General features: G+C 41.8%; 1 protein-coding gene across 2 annotated transcripts in view; it reads left to right on the plus strand.

Annotated features, from left to right (window-relative positions):
• LOC131521613 (zinc finger protein 236-like) overlaps window positions 1–25,086 on the plus strand; it is a 94,224-nt gene that overhangs the window by 24,055 nt on the left and 45,083 nt on the right. For both annotated transcript variants that reach the window (XM_058746529.1, XM_058746528.1), the window contains exons 6-8: window positions 68–240; window positions 19,658–19,783; window positions 20,863–21,033. In XM_058746529.1, coding sequence (XP_058602512.1) covers window positions 68–240; window positions 19,658–19,783; window positions 20,863–21,033 — 470 coding nt within the window. The remainder of the gene's footprint in view (window positions 1–67; window positions 241–19,657; window positions 19,784–20,862; window positions 21,034–25,086) is intronic.

Consider the following 25,086-nt stretch of genomic DNA (forward strand, 5'->3'; position numbering starts at 1 on the left):
CACTAATATTTATATTTTTGTGAACCTGTGCTGTTGACTTTTTGACATTGTGTTCTGTGTGATACAGGTGAGAGGCCATATAAATGCAATCACTGTGGAAAGGCCTTCAACCAAAAGGTGGTGCTGCAGACACACATGGTGCGACATACAGGGGAGAAACCACATATGTGCTTGCTTTGTCCTGCTTCTTTCTCCCAAAAAGGAAACCTTCATTCACATGTTCAGCGAGTTCACTCTCAGGTAACACCCCCTGCATTTCCTGTCAAGTGGTCATCGGATTGTCTTTGTAACACACAACTACTTTTACATGCACAATTTTTGGTTCAATCGGACTGAATTCATTCCGATTGAAATAAAGTGATCGGGTTGATGCGCGCGTTTATGTCACAAGCTTCAAATCGTAATTGTTTTGTTTTTTTTGGACATGCGCACACTGCACAAATATAGAGTTTCTCACACTGTTTGCACATAATAACTACTCTCTGTTTCTTTATTTGTTTTTAACAGCAGAATTAATATTTTTCCATTTCTGGACAAATATACATATAAACCGCAGTGCCGTGCTGCTCATATTTATCATGCAGAAAAATGCCCCTCCCCGTGCACAAATGGGTTGCCTGTGGATGAGCGTCCGAAACATGGACTGGTGGGAGTTTGTCCTGCTCCAGTTGCTGAGTGAAAAGAGAGTTTTATAATGACAGGACACGCATTTATACAACATTTCATTCAAAAGAATGACCCGCTCGTTCTGCGCGTCATACGTCATTGCACATGCGCAGTCCTTTCAGTTTCGGTTTTCAATCCGATCGAGTGTTTACATGCACGCTCAATCGGATTAGAAAAGGAATAAACCACCCCCTTCAATCCGATTGAAATTTCATTCCGATCGAGCTCAATCGGATCGATTAAGGTGTTTACATGAAGCCTTTTCAGTCCGATTGAGCCGTCAATCCGATTACAAACGGATTATTTGGTTGCATGTAAACGTAGCTATTGTATGTGTGTGTGATTAGAGAGTATTTATAATCCATTGTCATTCAAATTAACAATCAAATAATCCATTAATAGTTAATGCTAATACCACAAAAAGCGTGGAGAACTCCAAATATCATGTCTACATAGTAGGGCTGCAGTGGCACTTAAATAAAAGATAAACACACAACACAATAATAATACAAAAGATTATTAAAAATTATTACATTTGTATATTGGCATGAGCAGAACCAAAAAGTGAAAAATAATTTAAAAAAAATTGGAGCAGGGCAACATAGCCGTGTCTTTTTTTTGAGGACGAATTTACAGTCGTTAGGCCCAAACTCAATGGCGTAAAGCACTGACTGACAGTGCTTGCAGGTCACGTACTCGCTTGACCAACGCTAACACCAAAAGGAGGGCGGTCTAGAGTGACAGATGTGCAGAGGACTCATCTGGTTCCAGTGGCCTTGTCCCGATGGCCGTCTAGTTGATGCGGTCTTCACAGGGGATCTATTACTGGGGCACATCTAGATGACATGGTCTCCACTGACATTCAGAGCTGTAGAGGTCATCTCTAGGCGCTTATGGCCCACTGCTGCTCCAGAACTCTCTGAATCATTTTCTGCCTCGAACCCCACCTTGTAGGGCATTCTGTGATGAGGGAGTGCTCCTAGAGGTTGTGCTCTTTTTGTGATTTTTTTTTTTTTTTTTCAGGGCCATCTTCCCCTTCCAGGTGTGGGAGAAATGCCCCACTAACTTTTTGCAAAGACCAACAGCTCGAGTAATGCGCTCATCACCTTTAACAGCATTTTCTGAAGAGTTAAGAAAAAACAAAAAAAAGGGACATACATCCAAAATCATGTCTATACTACATGCAACTATACAAACAACTATACCTTTTTTTTTCATTTTATTATGGCAATAAACATTCAACACTCACCGATGGCCAGATGCAAGCGGTGACCAAAGCATTGTAGTCTGACCCAATTATTAAGTTCGGTAGCCTTCACCACATTAGCGCCGTTGTCTGTTGTAATAGACACTTGATCTTTTCAATTTTTTTTCAATTCAAGTTTATTTGTATAGCGCTTTTTACGATACAATCGTTGCAAAGCAGCTTTACAGGAAATTAAGTTTCTACTATACACATACACATATATATACATATATACATACATGCATACACATATGCACACATATATACACATACATATGTGAAGAAGAAACCTAGTATATTTAAGTTATGACAGACTTAACTTGGTAATTGTGTATGTTGTCTGAGGGTTGGCATCCTCTGTGGTCCTCTGAGGGGTTGCCATCATCTCTTCTCAGGTGTTTGGTCATCCCGGATCTTTTTAAGGGTTGGATCCAGACTGACGCTTCAGTAATTCCTAGTTACCACGGGATGTTAATCCCGTGGCAGAATCAGAGAAACAGATAGAGACGTAATTAGCATAGCTGCTGTTCTATTCAAGCAAAAATGATTTGTTCAACCCAATCTAAAGAATTATAATATACATTTGATTAGATATAAATGCAGTACAAGATTATTATGTGAATGCTTGGCTAAAGAGATGTGTCTTTAATCTAGATTTAAACAGAGAGAGTGTGTCTGAACCCCGAACGTTATCAGGAAGGCTATTCTAGAGTTTGGGTGCCAAATGTGAAAAAGCTCTACCTCCTTTAGTGGACTTTGCTATCCTAGGTACTACCAAAAGTCCAGAATTTTGCGACCTTAGGGAGCGGGTTGGATTGTAGCGTGGTAGAAGACTAGTTAGCTACGCAGGAGATAAACCATTTAGTGCCTTATAGGCAAGTAATAGTATTTTGTAATTGATCCGGAACTTAATAGGTAGCCAGTGCAGAGACTGTAAAATTGGGGTAATATGATCATATTTTCTTGACCTGGTAAGGACTCTAGCTGCTGCATTTTGGACTATCTGTAGCTTGTTTATTGAAGATGCCGGACAACCACCTAACAGATCTTCCACTTTTAAGTTCCAGCTGGCTAAAAATTCCCGCAATCCATGGGCTATGTTTTCCCTGGTGTGGGATTTGGGCAAATATACAATGCCCAGACAGCAAGCTTTTAATTCAAAGTCTTGAGTAAGAAAGTTAAAGCTCATGTAGGGCTCAGTCGTATGACTGGACCACAGGTCAGTGGTGCTAGCGTAGAAGTAGAGGTCTTCTTGGGTCCTAAAATCCGACCCGAATCACTTCTTACCCGAACCCGACGTGCATAAATATTTTTTTTTTAAAGATAAACCCGACCCGAGACAGACCCGATGAAATTAGACCCGAGTCCGACCCAACCTAACCCAACCGCATTTATTTTCGAACCCGACTGGACCCGAACGTAAACGTCATTGACGTGTGCACAGCCTGCAGCCCCGCATCGGTCTGATTTGGCCGCTGCTCCATTACTTTCATTCAGTTTATTTACTTATTCGCCTATTACTTTATATTTTTGCCTGCCTGATGGATGCATGCTATTTCTGAGTTTGGCTTTCAATTGTAACTATTGGATTTGAAATATTTATAAAAATTAAATCGATAGGTTAATAAATCATGGATTTGCTAGTTTTGTGTGCAATGTTATTTACCTCTTCTCCGGTGAAGGGCCTCTGCACACAAAAAAGAAAAGCCTTGCATTGACACGCAGCGTGATGAAGTGAATGCATTTACTAATGGATCTCATATCTATAAGATGGATTTCTGAGGTTACAAACGTATGTTCCTTTTTTACGTGCGTTTCTCAAAAATTAAGTTAACATGAACTCGCAAGTAGGCTATGCATCCGGGAAAGTTTAAAAGAATTCGGGTCTAATCGGGTCCATTTGGGAAAAGCACATTTATTTTAATTACCCGAGACCCGAGGCTGCTAATACTGAACCCTACCTGTGTCCGAGGCACTCGTAGAAGTTTTGGACCCAGACCCGGACCCGAACCCACTAGGGTCTCGGGTCGGGTCTCGGGTTTTTGGATCCAAGAGGACCCGTGAAGACCTCTACGTAGAAGTCCACTTGGCACAGCTCGGAGCTCACTGTCTTCGCACATGTATCGTACATCTGTGGAATTGCGACATGAGAAAAATAATTTATCGATGGAAGCTGATATCTCTGGTCCAATTTGTTAATTAGACTCACAAAGCTTTCTTTGCTCATGGTGTTAACAGGCATCATGTCTTTTAGCTAAAAAGCGTGTGATAGCTTCTGTTAATTCCTTGTGGCGTTTTGAGGTTTTTCCATAAGGCGTTACGCTTGCAAAACTTTGATCAACTTTGGTTGTCTGTACATCTCCTTTATTGTTACTTGGCATATTTGTTGTATTTCCTCTTGATGTGACCACATTTTTCGGCACGACTTACTCAGTACCTGCATTTGTGACACGTCTTCTCTCTTGAAGCCAAAATATTGCCATATTTCAGACGTACAGTTCTTTTTAGGCACAAGTTCTTCGCTGCTGTCATTTTCCTCGCTTGGCTCTACTCCCGCCATATTTATATTCCACTCTGCTCTGAGCCACTAGGTTCCCCTTTGGGCCCAGTCTAGCCAATAGCATAATAGCACCAACTGGGAGGTGAGTATAAAGATTAGGGGAGGGAGAAAAAAAATCGATTCACTTAACTATCACGATTTTTTTTAAAACGATTTAAAAATCGATCGTTCTGCGTGCGCAGTGCCGCTGCATTGGATGACATCTTATACATTTCAAGCCAGCACGAGAAAGCAAAACCATGATGGAGGCAGAGGATCAAACCTCTTCCAGAATTCTTTCTGCACCTTCACATTTTGAATCCCAAGTGTGGAAACACTTTGGATTTTACACACTGCCGGGAAAACATGACTAAAATGGTATGCAAAGTAACATAGCACTTTATTTTATTTCAGAAAGTATTTTTTCTACACATTTTGTTGAACATTTGACTATTATATTCATGTGCAAGTTCAGGGTTTTGGTACTTTAAATATACAGTGGGGGAAAAAATTATTTAAACCCCTGCTGATTTTGTACGCTTGCCCACTGACAAAGAAATGATCAGTCTATAATTTTAATGGTAGGTTTATTTTAACAGTGAGAGACAGAATAACAACAAAAAAATCCAGAAAAACGCATTTATAAATTGATTGAAATAAGTTAATGAGTGAAATAAGTATTTGACCCCTTCGCAAGACATGACTTAGTACTTGGTGGCAAAACCCTTGTTGGCAATCACAGAGGTCAGACGTTCCTTGTAGTTGGCCACCAGGTTTGTGCACATCTCAGGAGGGATTTTGTCCCACTGCTCTTTGCAGATCCTCTCCAAGTCATTAAGGTTTTGTGGCTGATGTTTGGCAACTCGAACCTTCAGCTCCCTCCATAGATTTTCTATGGGATTAAGGTCTGGAGACTGGCTAGGCCACTCCAGGACCTTAATGTGCTTCTTCTTGAGCCACTCCTTTGTTGCATTGGCCGTGTTTTGGGTCATTGTCATGCTGGAATACCCATCCACGACCCATTTTCAATGCCTTGGCTGGCTTCAATGCCCTTGCCCTGACAGTACATGGCCCCTTCCATGGTCCCTTTGATACGGTGCAGTTGTCCTGTCCCCTTAGCAGAAAAACACCCCCAAAGCATAATGTTTCCACCTCCATGTTTGATGGTGGGGATGATGTTCTTGGGGTCATAGGCAGCTTTACTCCTCCAAACACAGCGAGTTGAGTTGATGCCAAAGAGCTCAATTTTGGTCTCATCTGACCACAACACTTTCACCCAATTCTCCTCTGAATCATTGGCAAACTTCAGTACATGTGCTTTCTTGAGCAGGGGGACCTTTTGGGCGCTGCAGGATTTCAGTCCTTCATGGCGTAGTGTGTTACCAATTGTTTGCTTGGTGACTATGGTCCCAGCTGCCTTGAGATCATTGACAAGATCCTCCTGTGTAGTTCTGGGCTGATTCCTCACCGTTCTCATGATCATTGAAACTCCACGAGGTGAGATCTTGCATGGCGCCCCGGACCGAGGGCGATTGACAGTTATTTTGTGTTCCTTCCATTTGTGAATAATCGCACCAACTGTTGTCACCTTCTCACCAAGCTGCTTGACAATGGTTTTATAGTCCATTCCAGCCTTGTGTCGGTCTACAATCTTGTCCCTGACATCCTTGGACAGCTCTTTGGTCTTGGCCATGGTAGAGAGTTTGGAATCTGATTGATTGATTGATTGCTTCTGTAGACAGGTGTCTTTTATACTGGTAACAAGATGAGATTAGAAGCACTCCCTTTAAGAAAGTGCTCCTAATCTCAGCTCATTACCTGTATAAAAGACACCTGGGAGCCAGAAATCTTGCTGATTGATAGGGGATCAAATACTTATTTCACTCATTAAAATGCAAATCAATTTATAAATGCGTTTTTCTGGATTTTTTTGTTTTTATTCTGTCTCTCACTGTTCAAATAAACCTACCATTAAAATTATAGACCGATCATTTCTTTGTCAGTGGGCAAACGTACAAAATCAGCAGGAGATCAAATAACATTTTCCCCACTGTACACTGTGTATGTGTATGCTGCTAAAATAAAAGTTCAGAAAGATGTGATGCATTGTTTTTGTTAATATGACTCATCATATAGAGTCTCTTTTAAGGGTATGATCAAGTATTTTCCATTGTCAAGTCTTTAAAAGGCAAACAAAAATCACAATAAATTGTAACGTCGTATTGCAATACTCAATTAACGCAATATGTATTGAATCAGCACACAAGTATCGGGATAGTATTGAATTGGCAGATTAGCGTATCATCCCAGCCCTAATAAATATAGTAAGGCCCCATCTGATTGATTACATTTGGATATAGAACCTATGCATACAACACACAAATGCTTGGCACATAAAATAAATTTAATTTATCGCACCTCTCTGCGATACGGATATCGCATATACTATTATCACGATAACGATAGTTTTTCGATATATCGTGCAGCCCTAACTGCATTCCATTACGAATTGGTGTGTTTCATCAGGCTGCGAAGAAATATAGAGCTGAGTATCATAACAGTGAAAGCTAACACCATGTTTCCTGATGATATCTCCCAATGGTAACATGTAAAGCATGAAAAGGATGGTAAGAGCAGGTCATTTGTAACCCTGATGAAAGCAGTATTATTACTACCATGATATCATCTAAATCCTGACTGGAAATCCTCACAGACACCATTTCTCTTTAAGAAGGAACATAGCTGAGAGGATACTGCCTTTTCTAGTATTTTTGACAGAAAAGGGAGATTCTGTAATTAACTAATTCTGTCATTAAATATAATTAACTAATTCTTTGGGGTGTTTTTTTAATGAGAGGCTTAATAACAGCCAGTTTGAAGGTTTTTGGGACATATCCTCACATTGACGAATTAACCCTTTGACGCGTACGATCACACTAGTGTGATCAGTCTTGGCTGGTCCCTGAAGCATACGATCACACCGGTGTGATTAGAAAGTTCAGTGAGTCACGTCATCAACTGCTGAATTCAAATCTGCTTTCGCGCTTTTACTGGCGCTGAGACAGATCAGACGCGCTAAGCGCTTGTCATATTATCACAACTATTCAATGTTTTCAACCATATAATGCTTATTTTAGGTTCCAGACATTTAAATACACATAAGTACTAGCAAAACCATACATTTATAGTTTGTAAAATACACGATAATGTCTATGGAAACGGCAATAATGATCATTACAAATATAATCTGACGACATGTTTTACTGATATCATATATTGTGAGCATATTTGTGAATATTTTGAATAAAAAAGAAAAAACGAAATAAGTGATCCATGTGTCATAAAGCGCTATCGTAGCTGCGGTGTGTCACATGACAAGCATGACACGTCGCTATGGAAACAATAAGGCAATAAGTTCTAAAATAACGGTCACCTAAAAAAACTCACGCTGGGGGCTCAGCTAGAATATTTTAAACTCACGTGCTAAAGGGTTAATAATATTCAGAAGAGGATCTATGACTTCTAGAAGCACCTCTTTTAGTAGCATAGTAGCATCTCATGTTTTTCCGTAAGTGTTTTTATGGAATCGGCACCTATGAAAGGCAGTCTGCCAAAACGACAGTTTTTGGAATGTTCTACTCTATGATGTAATAGTGTGGATAAGCACTGCCTCCGCAGCTTTAGATTAATGCCAATGCCTCGATATCACTGCCTGTTTAGCCCAGCCCACCGATTCGCACATGTAGTGTTTACTAGAGAGGCGAACGCGCAGGTCTACACAGAAACCAAACGATAAAGAGGGCTCTGAAGACAACAAGACGCTATGCAGTGCCAAGTTGTGGAAAAACAGTGTTTGTGTTGCCTTCCTTTTGATCCCAGCATTAGGAAAGAGTTAGTGAACTTTATTTTTAATGAAGATCCAGACCGCGTCAGTAAGAACTCGGTCCTTTGTTCACTTCATTTTTCCACAGATTAATTTACAAACCCACCATTTCAAAAAGCTGTGCCAACTATTTTGGATATGACAGTAATGTCGCAACACAATTGTGAGTAACTTTTTATTATGTGGTCACTATTGCTTTGTCTCTTCTTACAGATCGTTTGATTATGTATTGAGTTATTTATGCATTTTTGATAAATCACAACAGGGTCCATCTATGAGGAATGTACACTATCAAACATGTTAGCCAGTCATAGCAGTGGGCGTTTACTTCCGAGTCTACAATCTATCACACCTATTCAAACAGTGCGTTCTGATGAGGGGGGTTAAAAATAGGGCCGAAAATAGCTTATTACTTCTAAATTATGATGTTTTTTTTTTTATTTAAAAATCTTGATAACATTATAAGTGGACCTTAAAGAACAGTAAAAAAAAAAAATAAAATAAAACAAACAGGCAGTTCATGACCCCTTTAAATCTAAAGTATGATTACGACAATGAGTAGGCCCTGACACGTGTTGTCTAACCCCAATGGAGTTCAGAATGTCTATAAATGTTGATCCAAATGCATCTTTTTCATTATCAACATGGATATTAAAATCACCAACAATTAAGACTTTATCTGCAGCCAGCACTAACTCCGATAGAAAATCTGAAAGTCTGTATGGTGCCCTGGTGGCCTGTATACAGTAGTCAGTACAAACATCACAGGGGAATTATCATTAACACGTTTCTCTGGATAATTTTATATGAAGCACCATTACTTCAAACGAATTATACTTGAAACCAGACCTCTGAGAAATATTGAAAATATTACTATTGATTGTAGCAACACCTCCCCCTTTACCTTTTAGATGCACCTCATGTTTATAACAGTAATATTGGGGGGTAGACTCATTTAAAATAATGTAATCATCTGGATTTAGCAATAAGTTCCTGTTCTGACCTGGCTAGCAAAAGCCAGTCATCGAGGTGATTCATAATGCGGATTCACATCTGTCTCAGAGGGGAAGAGCAGCATCTAGATACACACTTTGTAAAGTGTGCAGGGCCAGAGACAGTCTGAATGCAGGACTGTATATTGCTAAGCCACACCCTCGAACACAAATCTTAAGAACATTCCGTGAGGAGGGGCTATCTGGATGTGAAAGTAAGCATTTTACAGATGCTTCGATAAAAAACGTCTTGGTTACATAGGTAACCCTCGTTCCCTGAAGGAGGGAATGGAGACGTACGTCGGACTGACCAACGAATAGGAATCTCGCTAGAGAGGCCAATCTGCTTCGAGTGTAACTAAAACGAGCCAATGCACATTGGCATGCAATCATATGCAGCAGCTGCTCACTTCGCAGCGCGGGTATATAATGAGCAGCAGGTGCGTTGCATCTTCGGGTTTTCGCTGAGGAGGCGAACAGGTAAGGCGGCAGCATCAGCGGGGTCCAGCGACTGTGGCGACGGGACGTACGTCTCCATTCCCTCCTTCAGGGAACGAGGGTTACCTATGTAATTGAGACGTTCCCATTCAGTCGGTCACGTTCAACGTACGTTGGACTGACCGACGAATAAGAATCCCTACCAAAGCGCCACAGGAGTTGCCCCCTTCCAGCGCTCTGTAGCAAGCCTCCTGTACCCCCTTGCTTAAGGACGGTGGGACAGGGCAAACACAGAGAGTGTCGATCACTGCTGTTCCCCAAAACCCATTCAGTGAGACTTTTGGGTAACACTGGGAAAGCGTACCATTTCACTGGAAAGGAATGCTGCGGAAGCCACATCCTTCCCCGAAGTAGTTATGTGGAGTAGTACATATGGACTAACCCCGTAGGGCTGTACTACATATGGAAGTACTGAGGTGACTCCAACCTGACGAGAGGTGGGTTCTCCCAGAGGGAAAGACACAGGTTTCGTTTAGGAGCAACCCGTGGAATAACACATATGGGATCCCCGCAGGGCCACACATATGGAACCTAGCCTAAATCCGGTTCTTAACCAAAAATGAAAATTCTGTCATCATTCACTCGCCCTCAAATAGTTCCAAACCTGTATTCATTTCTTTGTTCATCTGAACACAAAGAAAAATATTCTGAAGAATGTGGGAAACAGAGCAGTTCTGGGGCACCATTGACTTCCATAGTAATTTTTTTTCCTACTATGGAAGTCAATGGTGCCCCAAAACAGCCTGGTTACAAACTTTATTCAAAATATCTTCCTTTGTGTTCAGCAGAACGAAGAAATTCACACAGGTTTGGAACTACTTGAGGGTGAGTAAATGATGAAAGAATTTTCATTTTTGGGTGAACTATCCCTTTAAGGATACAACGGAGTAAGGCCTGGCGCCAGACGCTCTGCCACGTCTGGCTGCCGAAGAGTCATCGGAGGACTCAACAGGGTCTGCCTTGTAGGGACTCTCTGGAGCAATAAGCGTATGTAACGCAGCAAGCCGACACTAAGCCGGCACCTCTCCGTGCCTCTGACCTGAGGTGAGAACACAGGAGGAGACCGGCTCGACACAAAGGCTATAGAATCTAGCGAACGTGTTAGGTGTCGCCCAGCCCGCAGCTCTATAAATATCTGTCAGCGAGGCACCATGAGCCAGCACCAAGGAGGATGCCACGCCTCTCGTAGAGTGGGCATGCAACCTGAGCGGGTAGGGCACGCCTTGTGCTTGGTAAGCCAAGGTGATGGCGTCCACTATCCAGTGGGCCATCCTCTGCTTGGAGACAGCCTTTCCCTTCTGCTGGCCTCCATAACAGACAAAGAGCTGGTCTGAGGTCTTGAGTCTTTGAGTTCTGTCTATGTACAGTCGCAAGGCGCGAACTGGACAGAGCAAAGCCAAGGCTGGGTCTGCCTCCTCCGGGGGCAGTGCTTGCAGGCTCACTACCTGGTCCCTGAAGGGAGTGGCAGGAACCTTGGACACATAGCCAGGCCGGGGACTCAGTACCACGTGGCCATCACCCGGCCCGAACTCTAGGCATGATTCGTCGACCGAAAATGCCTACAGGTCCCCTACCCTCTTGATGGAGGCCAATGCAACCAGCAACAAAGTCTTCATAGACAGAATCTTTAAGTCTGCTGACTGCAAAGGCTCAAAGGGAGCAATCTGGAGTGCTCGAAGCACCAGAGCAAGGTCCCAAGAGGGTATGGAGAGGGGTCGAGGAGGATTTAACCGTCTCGCCCCCCTAAGGAATCTGATGACCAGGTCGTGCTTAACAACAGACTTGCCATCGATGAGGTTGTGGCATGCGGAAATAGCGGCAGCATGAACTTTGAGGGTGGAGGGAGACCGCCTACGCTCCAACCCTTGCTGCAAGAAGGAAAGCACGACACCGATCGAACATCTTCGGGCGTCTTCTCAGCGAGAAGAACACCACTCGACGAACAGGTTCCACTTCAAGGCGTAAGCACGTCTCGTAGATGGTGCACGTGCCAAAGCGATGGTGTTAAGTACCTCAGGAGGTAAGTCACCTAGAACCGCCGCGTCCCGTCCAGGGACCAGACATGGAGTTTCCAGAGGTCTGGACGCAGGTGCCAAAGGGTGCCCCATCTCTGAGAAAGAAGATCCTTCCTCAGAGGAATTCGCCAGGGAGGGGCTGTCGCGAGGAGCGTGAGTTCTGGGAACCAGGTCTGGTTGGGCCAATAGGACGCAACTAGCAGGACCTGCTCCTCGTCCTCCCTGACTTTGCACAAGGTCTGTGCAAGTAGGCTCACTGGGGGAAACGTATTTGCGAACCAGCTGGGACCAGCTGTGCGCCAGTTTCTGGCAAGGCAAACAGGTCTACCTGAGCTTCGCCGAACTCTCCCCAAATCAGCTGGACCACCTGGGGGTGGAGTCTCCACTCTCCCGGCAGCGCAGCTCGTGAAGACCACAGCATGCTGGGACACCTGCTCTAGGTGCACTCCTGCCCGAAGAAACAAGGGGTCTGACCACGGGCTGAAGGCTTGGCGGCATTCCGGAGTGATTGCCACTCGGTACATGCCACGTTGCCACACCCATCTCGGGACTCGGCCATGAAGCCAGTGCTGAAGCGGTCTCATATGAAGCAAACCGAGCGAGGTTACTGCCGCTGCGGCTGCCATATGCCCCAGGAGCCTCTGAAAAAGTTTCAGTGGGACCGCTGTCCTGCTCCTTAATGTAATCAGGCAGTTCAACACAGACTGAGCACGTTCCTCTGTGAGGCGTGCTGACTGTTCGACCGAATCCAACTCCATACCGAGAAAAGACATCCTCTGCACTGGGGCGGGTTTGCTCTTTTCCCAGTTGACCTGAAGGCCCAACTGGCTGAGGTGACCGAGCACCAAATCCCTGTGTTTGCACAACTGCTCCAGCCCGCAGGACAGGTACTGATATGCTCGACCCTCGAACTTAAAGATCAGCAACGGCCTGTGTCGAGGAAGAATCGAGACATGAAAGTACGCATCCTTCAGGTTGATCGCTGCAAACCAATCTCGGGGACGGATGCACTCGAAAATGCGTTTCTGCGTGAGCATTTTGAACGGTAGCTTGTCAAGGCTCCGATTCAAAACTCGCAGGTCCAAGATCGGTCGTAACCCATCGCTTTTCTTGGGTACAATGAAGTAAGGGCTGTAAAACCCTGACCTCATATCGGCTGGAGGGACCGGCTCTATTGCGTCCTTCACCAGTAGGACTACGATCTCCGCACGCAAGACATGGGCATCGACAGCTTTCACTTAAGTGAAGTGGACACCTCTGAACTTGGGGGGACGCCGGGTAAACTGAATCGCATAGCTGAGCCTGATGGTCCGAATGAGCCAGCGAGACGGACTGGGGAGCGCTAACCAGGCTCGCAGAGACCTCACAAGCGGGACCAAGGGGACTGTAGGCGTACCCGCAGTGGGGCAGTGAGGTGGAATGCAGGGACGCGGCTCGGGGGGGCTCTCTTTGGGAGGCGGCCCGTAGCGGGGTCTGAGTGTGCTGTGTAACATTTACCTGGTTCCATGGTCGGACAGGGGGTGCAGGAGAGGCTTGGGTGACCTTCTCGAACTGCGTGCTGCTGTCCGCTGGCGATAGAACAGGTGGATGAGAGTGGAGAGGTTTTGCCCCTCTCACTACTCTCCGAGCCCTCTTCGGACCCGTAGATGATAGAAACTGCTCTTTTATTGAAAATTTGAGTGGAACAGAAAGAAAAGGGAACAAAGGATTTACCACCCGGCCCTCCTCCGGGGGTAGGAGCGGTGCAGTCACCATCTCCTGAAGAGCAGTACCAACCATCTCCGGGTCGCCCGTCCTAGGGCCTCTTGCTCTTGGCTTTGCCGCCCCTCTTGGCGGGGGCCTGGACAGGCTGGGGACCCCACTTACGACTGGCTCCATGGTGCCACTTGGGTGGAGACTGCTGCTGCGATGGGGGGGCAGCCGCAGGGGGTCACCCTCTGCGACGAGCAGGCTGAAGTGCTGCCGGCGGCGGGGTGGATGCAACAGCGGTGTCGCCGAAGAGGCTGGTCTGGGACACGGGGGAATTAAGGAACCTGACCTTGTCGGTATCCCTCATGTCGGCCAGACACAGCCAGAGATGGCGTTCCTGGATCACCAAAGTGGACATCCTACGACCCACTGACCGCTCCGTAACCTTTGTCGCCCGAAGTTCCTGAAGAACTTGCGGATCATGACCACCCTCGTGCAAGGGTGGTGAGGGAGGAGGACCCACCGGCATGGTTTCGGGCAGTAAAAGGTGCCTTCCACGTACCAGTGAGCTCTTCATGCACCTCCGGGAAGAAAGGAACCGGGGTGGGTGGCTGAGAACCAGCTCGTGCCACCCCCCGAGAAACCAATTGTCCAGCCTTCGAGGGCTCGGGACACGGTGGAGCATTCCACACGAGCCCAACCCTGTTGGCGGCCCGGGAAAGCATAGCCATCAGGACTTTGCTCCTACGCGAATGTCCTCGTAGATATTTGAGCCACTCCGGACAAAGTCACTGCATACCAAATTTCAAGTCGATCGGACTAACGGTTACCCAGTTATATTTTTTTTCGACATTATAGCGCCACCAAGTGGCGGATCAGCGCAATTCTTTTTATTTGACCAAAGTTTGTACTCATACATATGTGTACCGAGTTTGGTAAAGATATGCCATTTCCTTCACTAGTTATAGCCTGTTTCGTAAAATTGGCCCGCGACTTAAACGTTTTGGGGCCCCATTGCGAAAGTGAGTTGAAATTAAATTTTTTTTTTTGATAATTATTGATTGTCAATGTCCAGAGAACATTTCTGCAGTGGTTTGGTTCCGATTGGGTGAAAAGCCTAGAACTAGTTCGCAAAAGTAGGTTTTGAACATAATTGAAAATATTTAAATAACACTTCGATTGATAGCAGTGATCCTAGAGACAAAGTTGTTCAGAATGAGGAGTTCTATCATATGATATGAAGAACTAGTGGATGTGTGAATATATGAACGTTTTTTTTTACAGTTTACGTTCATGCACAATTGAAATATTGTGGTTTTGAAGGCTTTTTTTACTGTTATAGCGCCACCTATGGTCGAAACTCCATGAAACTTTTCATGCTTGTTAAGAGTCATCTGACACATTTTTTCACCAACTTTCGAAAAGTTTCAAGTTTTTGTTTAGGTTTTATAGGCTTTTGGGTATATGTGGCCACACCCCCTTTTTTAAATGAGCCAATTATAGCTAACCAAAGGACAAAATTCAACATTTTTTTTATAATTATTGATCTAGAGAGTCCATAGATTATTACTATAGTGGTTTGATCGGGATTGAGCGAAAATCCAGAGGCTAGTTCACAAAAGTAGGTTTTTGACATATTTCTGAATAATTAATGAACGATTTGATTGACAGCAATGGTCCTTGAGGCAAAGTTGCTCATCATGAGGAGATCTATCAAATGATATGCATATTGTGTGGATACGTTAAACGCCACGCAATTACAGAGCCAAAAAAGACGTTAGCGCCAACTAGTGGCCGATCTCTTTCAAAATTCTTACAGACCTTTAGGGCCATGAGTCGAACATGCCCAATGAGTTTCGTTCCGAGCGACCTCCGTTAACCTTGTCATGTTTTTCAAGATACGCGAATGACCTCATATACACTCGTGCCCCTTCGGACCAAGAGGCTGCATACCAATTTTCAAGTCGATCGGACTAACGGTCGCGTGATTATAACTGTTTATATGTTTTTTCAGTCTTACAGCGCCACCAAGAGGCAGAGCTTCGCAATTTTTTTTATTTGACCAAAGATTGAGCTCCTACACATGTATACTGAGTTTGGTGAAGATAACTCATTCTGTTCAGGAGTTATACTTCAAATAACATTTGGCTAACGTTAGCATAGACGCTAATAAGCATACTGTTTCGCATGAAAATCGAAGCGCCCCCGTTTGGCCGATTGGGCTGAGACTTTGATACGTTCTCCACAGACTGAGGTCTACCATCTGGCTGAGTTTCAAGTCTCTAGGCCTTACGGTTTGGGCTGCATGATTCGTTTTAGGGCAGAATAATAATAATAATAATAAAAATCCTAACAATTACAATAGGGTTTCAGCACTGCGTGCTCGAACCCCTAATAAGAATCCTAACAGATACAATAGGGTTTCAGCACTTCGTGCTCGAACCCCTAAAAATCCTAACAATTACAAAAGGGTTTCAGCACTACGTGCTCGAACCCCTAATAAAAAAAATCCTAACAAATACAATAGGGTTTCAATGCACTACATGCTTGAACCCCTAAAAATCCTAACAATTACAATAGGGTTTCAGCACTGCGTGCTCGAACCCCTAATAATAATAATAATAATAATATACAAAACATATAAAAAATCTTAAGATACCAGAATTCATATTTTTAGTTGAAATATATAGTGAAAAATTCATATAAAGTTATTTAATAAGATTTCTCAGATCAGCTGTTTCCTCCATCTCTGTCAGCAGCTCCCATTACCAATTTTCTTGTAACTTCCACTGTTTTAGGTATTTTTTTCTGACGCTCCTGAAATCACAGTACAATTTATCAATATTTGTTTGCAATGAAAGTTCAAAACGTGTTTGAAATAGTTTCAGCCCATTAGTTCATGTAAGTGACGTCACCGATTGACCCCACAGTGCAGCCTTTTAGGTTAAATTAATTAGCTTATAGTGACTTCCATTTATCTATTGACAAAGTATCAGCAAAACATTTACAAAACTATCAAAGCCGCTCATCTACACATAAAAGGTGCTTAAAAACTCAAACGTTCATTAATAAGAGCTCAAATCTAAAAGTTAGCTTACCTCTAATTGTTAGCCTCTGATGCTAACGGTCACTAAACCATACATATACAAATACATGTCAATTACATGTAAGAAAGTGTCAGGAACGGTTGTATGTATTATTTGTGTAACTTTAGGGACTAAACTTACCTGAAAGCAGTGAAAACAGCAGAGAGACAGCCTCTTGCTACTTGTCAGCTGAGTGAATTGACGCCCTGTTATCATGGTAACCTCCTCCGCTCCAGTTTAAATGCGATTTGAATGCTCAACGTGCGCGCTGATTGGCCCTGTCCACACGAACGCGATTATTTTCAAAACAGCAGCTTTTTCTATGCAGTTTGGCCATTCGTCCTCACGCAAATGCTGCACCAGGTCACTGAAACCGAACATTTTGAAAACTCCTGCCAGTGTGAAGATTTTCAAAAGTGTTATCGTGTAGACCGCAAAACCGGAGTTTTTGGCTTGTGACGTCGGAGCCTGCGCTGTTATCTCCGCCTACTGGAAACTTTTTCAGGCTTCTGATTGGCCAGCATGGCCTAAAACACATCAAAGTTATGCATTTACATAAATAGTACATAAAAGTAAAATAAAATGTCCTGAAACTTCATCATGTATTGTTTAGTAGGCCTACATCAAACTGTAAATTGAATGAGAATATGAAAGCAGTGAATGCAAAACATTGTTTTTGTTCGTATATAAATAAAACAACAGGATATACTATTCTATAATATAACATATAATATCATATCATATAATATGATATGAGGCATGAATATAATTTCACATGTAAACACAATTAAACACAATATGAGCTTTATGTTATGCATTTTAAAAATATATTTTCAAAATGTATTTCAATACATTTAACAGTGTTTCACATATATGTGAATATATTATCTTTCTGTATGGGAAAACATTGGGATTTTAGTCAAAAATATTTGAAATGGATTTTAAATGTGGGTCAAGATCCGCAATACTTATGTGGCCCACATATCTACATTTGACATCTGGCCCATGTCTTGTGTGTCGTCTTAAACCCGGTACCATCTCTGCCAAATCTGGGCCATGCTTGGCCCACATGCTGTATGCCAGTGCCGGATGAATGCCAGCTGTGCCAGATGCATGCCAAATCTGGGCCAAATTTGTTTGCTGACTGGGAAGCTGTTGTATCAAAGTGCAGATCCACACCGGCATATCAAAGTGCTGCTGGGAGAGTGAAGCGTGTGGGTCCTGTGATGGCGTGATATCACTCAAGCCCGTTGCTCAGCCCCATTAAACTCCACTCACAGTGAAAGCAGTCTGTCTCAGTAAGCGCATGCCTCAGTGTGGGCGGTGCCCAAGCAAGTGGTGCACTCACTCTGCCCGTGTGGAGCGTGCTGCAGGGGTGCCTGCATTTGCAACAGCGTCGCAGGAAATTTGCTCAGAAATTTGCTCTTTTAGTCACCGGATAGCTGCAGGGGGAGGCTGCTAGGCAATCTTTCTCTGCCGGGGCACTTCTATGGCGAGCAGCAGAACATTGCTTTGGCTTCTTGCTTCAGAGTCCAGTGAGGAGATGATCTTCATCGCTGAAGGAAAAATAATTCTGACGAATGACGCTCTGAGCCGACTTACATAGCAGTCAGCTCCTCCCCTTTTGGCGGGTTGAAGTGCCATTTGTTCATACAGCTACATGAACATGAACAAATCATGCTTCAGTATCAGAGTAAGCAGGAGTTTCCTCATAAGTGTATATATGCAATGGGAGAGACCGTTCGAAAGGGAACTACAGTTTCTTAAATGTCTGATTTTTTACACCATATCAGAGTGCTTGCAGCACTGGGGGCATACCCCTCTGAATAAAATTTAGTACAAGTTAAATGCATCAATCTGGTGCACTTTGAGAGTTCAAAATTAGTTCCAACCCATTTTTAGTGTCCAAACTGAACAGAGTAAAAGGTCTATACATTAAAGTCAAAGTGAGCTCAGTTATAGTATTTTCTCAATATTTTCACCATCTAATGCTAGGCAAACAGGACAGCAAAAAGCACAACTGTTAAGCGCATTTTTAGATACAAAAACTGTTTTAAAAACGCAACATACAACTGAAAATGAACCCCAGCTATTAAACATGACAATACAATATGAAACACATCTAACCTAATTTTGTCTTGCTTACAATGTGCAAAACCTTATTGTAAAAGTATTAAGGATAAATTGCCTGAGAAACCTTGAGTATTAGATTTCGTGCTTACTGATAGTGGTGCCTGGTTCTTTTTTGAAGAGAGAAAAAAAAAAGTTTTTGAAAAGAGGAAAAAAGTTTTTGGAAAGCGAAAAAAAAAAAATCGAAGCGAAGAAAAATTTTTGGTGAAAAAATTCAGAGAGAGAGAAAAAATCCTTTGTTTTACTTTCAGTTAAAAGTATGGTTTTAATTAAAATAAGAAATGTGATACAAACTGCAACAGCATCGTGAAAAGAGCAGGCAAGGAGTAGATCTAAGCACAGGAAAACTTTAATGAACAAGCAGGGAAACACCAGGAATTACACAAAAACATGTCTGACCAACCACGAGTGAAACAAAAGCACTATATATACACACAAGAGAATAAGCCTAACAAGATAACAAGGGTGTGGTTAATGATCTGTCATGACATCTAATGAAAGTAACTATAGAAACAATCAGGGGAACAATGCAACAATAACACACAGAACTAAACTTAAAAGTCCAAGACACAGACACAGGAAATTTATGACACTAATCATCGAAACATTTTCAAGCCAGTAACTGTGTCATCCCTACTTATTATAAATCTAGTTAAATACTGTAATCAAATGTTCACAAAGTTATGAGAATGTAAAAATAATCTATAACTGGTGCCTGTTGTGTTCCCAACATGGAATAAGATAAAATTGGGTTGCCGGAGTCTAGGGAATAAATGGGAGACAATGTCGCAATAATTACAGTGTTGGTTCATTTTAAATTGCCAAAATAATAATATTGAATAGCTTGACTATATTCAGCATGGCTCCAAATCCGCAGTGGGTGCTTTTGTTAATGAAGAATCTCTGTTTTTAGGCAACTGATGTTCCTCTCTACCCATGTATGGACTGTAGCTGTGTCTATAAAAAGCTTGGCAGCCTCAATGCTCACATCAGCAAAATGCACATATCAGTAATGGAAGTTGAGGAGACAGCAACACAGGTGATTTCAGTCTGTTCCTGTCTGAGATAAACTCATCTTACAGCTCACATGCAGGGAAGGAGATACTCCACTCAAAAATGAAATTTTCTTGTCATTTACTCACCCTCATGCTGCCCAAGATGTACAGGTTCATCCCAAAAAATTTGAATATCGTGAAAAAGTTTTTTTTTTTTTTTTACATTTCAAAAAGTGAAACTTTCATATAGATTCATTATATGTAAATTAAAGCATTTCAAAAAAAAAATTTGTTTTGTTTTAATTTTGATGATTAGAGCTTACAGCTCATGAAATTAAAAAATCCAGTATCTCAAAATATTATAATTTTTATATTTGAGTTTCATTAAATGACCATCCCTACAGTATAAATTCCGGGTATCTCTTGTTCTTTGAAACCACAATAATGGAGAAGACTGCTGACTTGGCAATGGTCCAGAAGACAATCATTGACACCCTCCACAAAGAGGGCTGATCACTTCCATGCCACACCTCACTGATGCTGGAGTTTGTGCTAAAGGAGCCCCAACCAAGTGTTAAGTGCATAAATGAACATACTTTAAAGAACTTGAATTTTCTGTTCTGCAAATCCTTTTTTTGATTGATCTTAGGAAATATTCTAATATTTTGAAATACTGGATATTTAACTTTCAAGAGCTGTAAGCTCTAATCATCAAAATTAAAACAAAAAAAAAACTTTTGAAATGTATTACTTAACATGTAATGAATCTAGAATATATGAAAGTTTCACTTTTTGAAATAAGTTAAAAATAAAAATATGATATTCTAATTTTTTGAGATGCACCTGTATTTGACTTTCTTTCTTCTGTGGAGGGTGAGTAAACAATGAGAGAATATTTATTTTTGGGGTGGAATATTATTATATCCCCTTAGAAATTATACGTGTAAAGCTTTGCTTAATTGTGCTTGACCTTAAACCAGAGGAATACAAAGATGTTAACCCAGGGTTAATTGTAGTGTGAGAAACCTTTTGTTCACAGTCATCCTTGCATAAGCTTACCTGTAAAGTATGATTCTTCTGTTTGTTTGTTTGTTTGTTTGTTTGTTTGTTTGTTCGTTTTCAGAAAGGAAATGCAAGGGTGGATCAGGGTGCAGTGGGGTCAGAAGGGGCAGAGGGTGTGACAGATGTGATCCAACAGCTGCTGGAACTGTCTGACCATGTGACAGCAGACAGTGCTCAAGCACCTCCCCCTGGGCAGGCCATAGGCACAGCCATCAACCAGGACATCCTACAGGTAAGCAAGAACTTTTTCAGTGAAAGAGAGTAAAAGTAACGTGAAACCTACTCAAGAGGGCATTTTAAATGTCTGTAGATAAAGTCATCACCTGGTTGAAGCAGGTGCAAGATGAAAGTTGATCTCATTTGATAGCATAAAAGACTCTGGCCTGATTCCATGGTGACAACTAGGGGCGACCCCGAATAGTCGAAGATTCGATGCTTCGATAGGAGAAGCCTGATTTGACTACTAATCTCACAGTCGAATATTCACGGGGTGTTATGGTCATGCCATTTTAGCTATATGGGGGGTGCTCAAATGTCTGATTTCACATAGAACTACCGGTTTTCTCCCAATAAGTTAATATACAGCCTATTATGCTGTAAATAAGAATCTGAAAAGAAAGAAGCTTTAAAAAAATATTTCCACGTACGTGAATAAATCCAACCACCCCTATAGACTCAAACTGACACAGGCAGATTGAAAGACTGGATTTTTTTTGATCAGGTAGGGTAGAAGTAATTTCAAAACATTTCAGCCGGTTTATATACAGCGGGGGAAATAATTATTCAATCTCCTGCTAATTTTGTAAGTTTGCCCACTTAAAAAAAAATAAGGGTTTATAATTTTTATGGTAGGTTTATTTTTACTGATAGAGACAGAATATCAAACGAAAAATCCAGAAAAAAACAGCATAGAAATGTTAAAAAAAGATTTACATTTTAGTAGGTCAAATAAGTATTTGATCCCCTACCAACCAGCAGGAATTTTGGCTCCCACAGATTGGTTATGTGCACATGTGGAACACAGATTAGTCCTGTCACTTTAAGAAGATACTCCGAATTTCAACTTGCTGTGTGTATAAAAGACTCCTGTCCATAGAATCCGTATCTTCCATTCCAACCTCAACACTATCATGGGCAAGACCAAAGAGCTGTCAAAGGATATCAGGGACAAGATTGTAGACCTGCACAAGGCTGGAATGGGCTACAAGACCATCAGCAAGAAGCTTGGTGAGAAGGAGACAACTGTTGGTGTGATTGTTCGCAAATGGAAAAAATACAAAATAGCCATCAATCAGCCTTGGTCTGGAGCTCTGTGCAAGTTCTTGCCTCATGGGGTAAGGATGATCATGAGAAAGGTGAGGGATCAGCCCCAAACTACACGGGAGGAACTTGTTAATGATCTCAAGGCAGTTGGGACCGCAGTCACCAAGCAGAACATTGGTAACACACTACGCCAGAAGAAGTCACATGTACAGGCCCGTCTGAAGTTTGCCAATGAACATCTAAATGATTCAGAGAAGGCTTGGGAGAATGTGCTGTGGTCAGATGAGACCAAAATTGAGCTCTTTGGCATCAACTCGACTCGTCGTGTTTGGAGGAAGAGAAATGCTGACTATCACCCCAAGAACACCATCCCTACAGTCAAGGACGGAGGTGGAAACATTATGCTTTGGGGCTGTTTTTCTGCTAAGGGTACAGGACAACTTTACCACATTGAGGGGCAAATGGACGGGGCCATGTACTGTAAAATCTTGGATGAGAACCTCAGCCAGAACACTGAAGATGGGTCATGGATGGGTCTTGGCCAAGGCAACAAAGGAGTGGCTAATGAAGAAGAACATTAAGACCAGCTTCAAGAAACTTCTTACCTCTGTGCTTGCCAACAAGGGTTTCTGCACCAAGTACTAAGTCATGTTTTGCTTGGGGATCAAATACTTATTTGACTTACTAAAATGTAAATCTTTTTTTAACATTTGTATGCTGTTTTTTTCTGGATTAATTATTAACTGGATTCTGTCTCTATCAGTTAAAATAAAGCTACCATAAAAATGACACAAATTTTTTTTTAAAGTGGGCAAACTTACAAAATCAGCAGGGGATCAAATAATTATTTTCCCCACTGTATATCGTGTATATTATTTATCTCATATAAGATGCATTTGGTTGAGGTACTACGGTGATTATCTCTTCGGCGCGCAGCGCGAGCAGGACAAACAACAATGCAGAATATTAATAACTATGACTGAGACTGTCATATACATAACATTATAATGAGAACACTATTATAATAACTTTATTCTGGCCATTTTCAGCGCGCGCAGCTCAAAACAGAAATGCAGAACATACTGTCATATACATAACGTTATAATGAGAGCACTATTTTAAAAATGTTGTGAATTCTTAGGGTTCCGCTGACGTTTAATGTTAACTATCTTTTAATCAAAACATAAAACATTATTTACCCCGTTTGTATCTGCGAGGCGTCCGATACACAATTTCCCTGTGTATTAACTAATTATAACTGTCGAATGTCTGATCTTGGCCCCGCCCCCAAATATATGATTCAACTATCAGTCGACTATTGGAAAGATTCAAAAATCGACTATGAAAATCCTTAGTCGGGGACACCCCTAGTGACAACAGATCCATGTGTTCCTGTACTCTGCACAATACATGTCAGACATTAACATCACAGTTAATTTTTTCTCTTACTTTGTCACAGACCTTGTTTTGGATCACAGTGTGAACATATTAAAGAGCAGGTCATATGGTATTTTAAAGTGTTCTAATATTGTGTTGGAGTCCCCTACAACAGTTTTAAATGCATCTAAGGAAACATTGTAATTTTTCTCAGAATGAACATTTAATATTAGAGTCATTTGCCAATGATTTCGAAATGATTCATACCAAGCAAGTTCAGAGCAAACTCCTCCCTTCCAGTAAGCCTACTCTGCTCTGATTGGTCAGCTGGCCAAGCCTGTTGTGATTGGCACAGAGAGGAGTCGTTGAGCAAGTTAGCGAGCGCTACCATTGACAAAGCAACTTTACATAAAACAATAATATAGAATCCATTCTTAAAATAATGCGATAAAATACAAAAACTCTTATGCAAGCGAATCGTGCCCACAGTTAAAGTTTAGCTGCTAAACACTTAAAACAATAATGGTGGATACGTTAGCCGAGTGCTAACATGACTAACTGATGAAACAATACAGTTTGTAAACCAAAATATGTCTACTGTAATGGAAAGACAAAAAAAAAAGTCCAGGGTGCTCAGGGAGTTCAATGAGATGTCTGAAGGTGCTCTTTGGGGTCAGGAATTCAAGTAAATGTAAAAAAAGAAATAAATTTAAAAAAGAAATCCAAGGCACTCTTATTCAAAATTATTTAAAAAGCCTTTATTTTACTGACTATTTCATAATAGAAAATATAAAAGACATGGGAAGAAGTAACCCACGCATAGCGGCACAAACAGCCTTCTTCAGGGTGTGCTTCCCAGACAAACAGTTTCCCCTTTTGTGTATACTAATTAGAAATACCTGAGTGACATGGTAAATTACCACATGAAGCATGCTAAAACAATCCACTAGGTGGCTGGCTGTGAATATTCACATGCAAAAAAAAAATATATATATATATAAATATATAGTCCTGAAATCTATTTCTTCATTCAACCCAGGGTACACTGTGGCCTGTAAATTGTATATATAAAATGTTTTTCTCTGTAAAAGTAATTTTAATCGGTTACCACCCCGAATGTTCTTTTTGATCGTTTCTAAACCCTCAACCATTAGGCCTTCTGGATTACTCTTGTGCACATTTTGGAAGTGTTTTGCTATAGGATAATCCAAATTGGCTTTTCTAATGGCATTTTTGTGCTCCGATACTCTGTCTTTGAGACGTCTCTTGGTCCGGCCTACATAAAAACATCCACATTTACATGATAACCTGTATACCACAAAAGTAGTGTTACAATTAATGAATGCTTTTATGTTATACATCTTATTTGTCTTAAAATCACAGAATTGTTTGCATTCTTTAATGTTGGAACAATGATTGCATAACCCACATTTGTAAGTACCTTCTAACTGTCTGTGAAGCCAAGTAATCTGTTTTTTGGCAGGAAGATGACTTGGTACTAACCTATCGCGAATATGTGCTAATTTTTGGAGGTGCAGAAAACACTTCTCTAAGCACAGAGTCACTCTTAATAAGATTCCAATTTGAGTATATTATCCTTTTGATAGGATTGGCCAAAGAGCTATATTTTGTAACAAAATAAGCC

The sequence above is a fragment of the Onychostoma macrolepis genome, chromosome 16, assembly GCF_012432095.1.
Source record: "Onychostoma macrolepis isolate SWU-2019 chromosome 16, ASM1243209v1, whole genome shotgun sequence".
Taxonomy (NCBI): domain Eukaryota; kingdom Metazoa; phylum Chordata; class Actinopteri; order Cypriniformes; family Cyprinidae; genus Onychostoma; species Onychostoma macrolepis.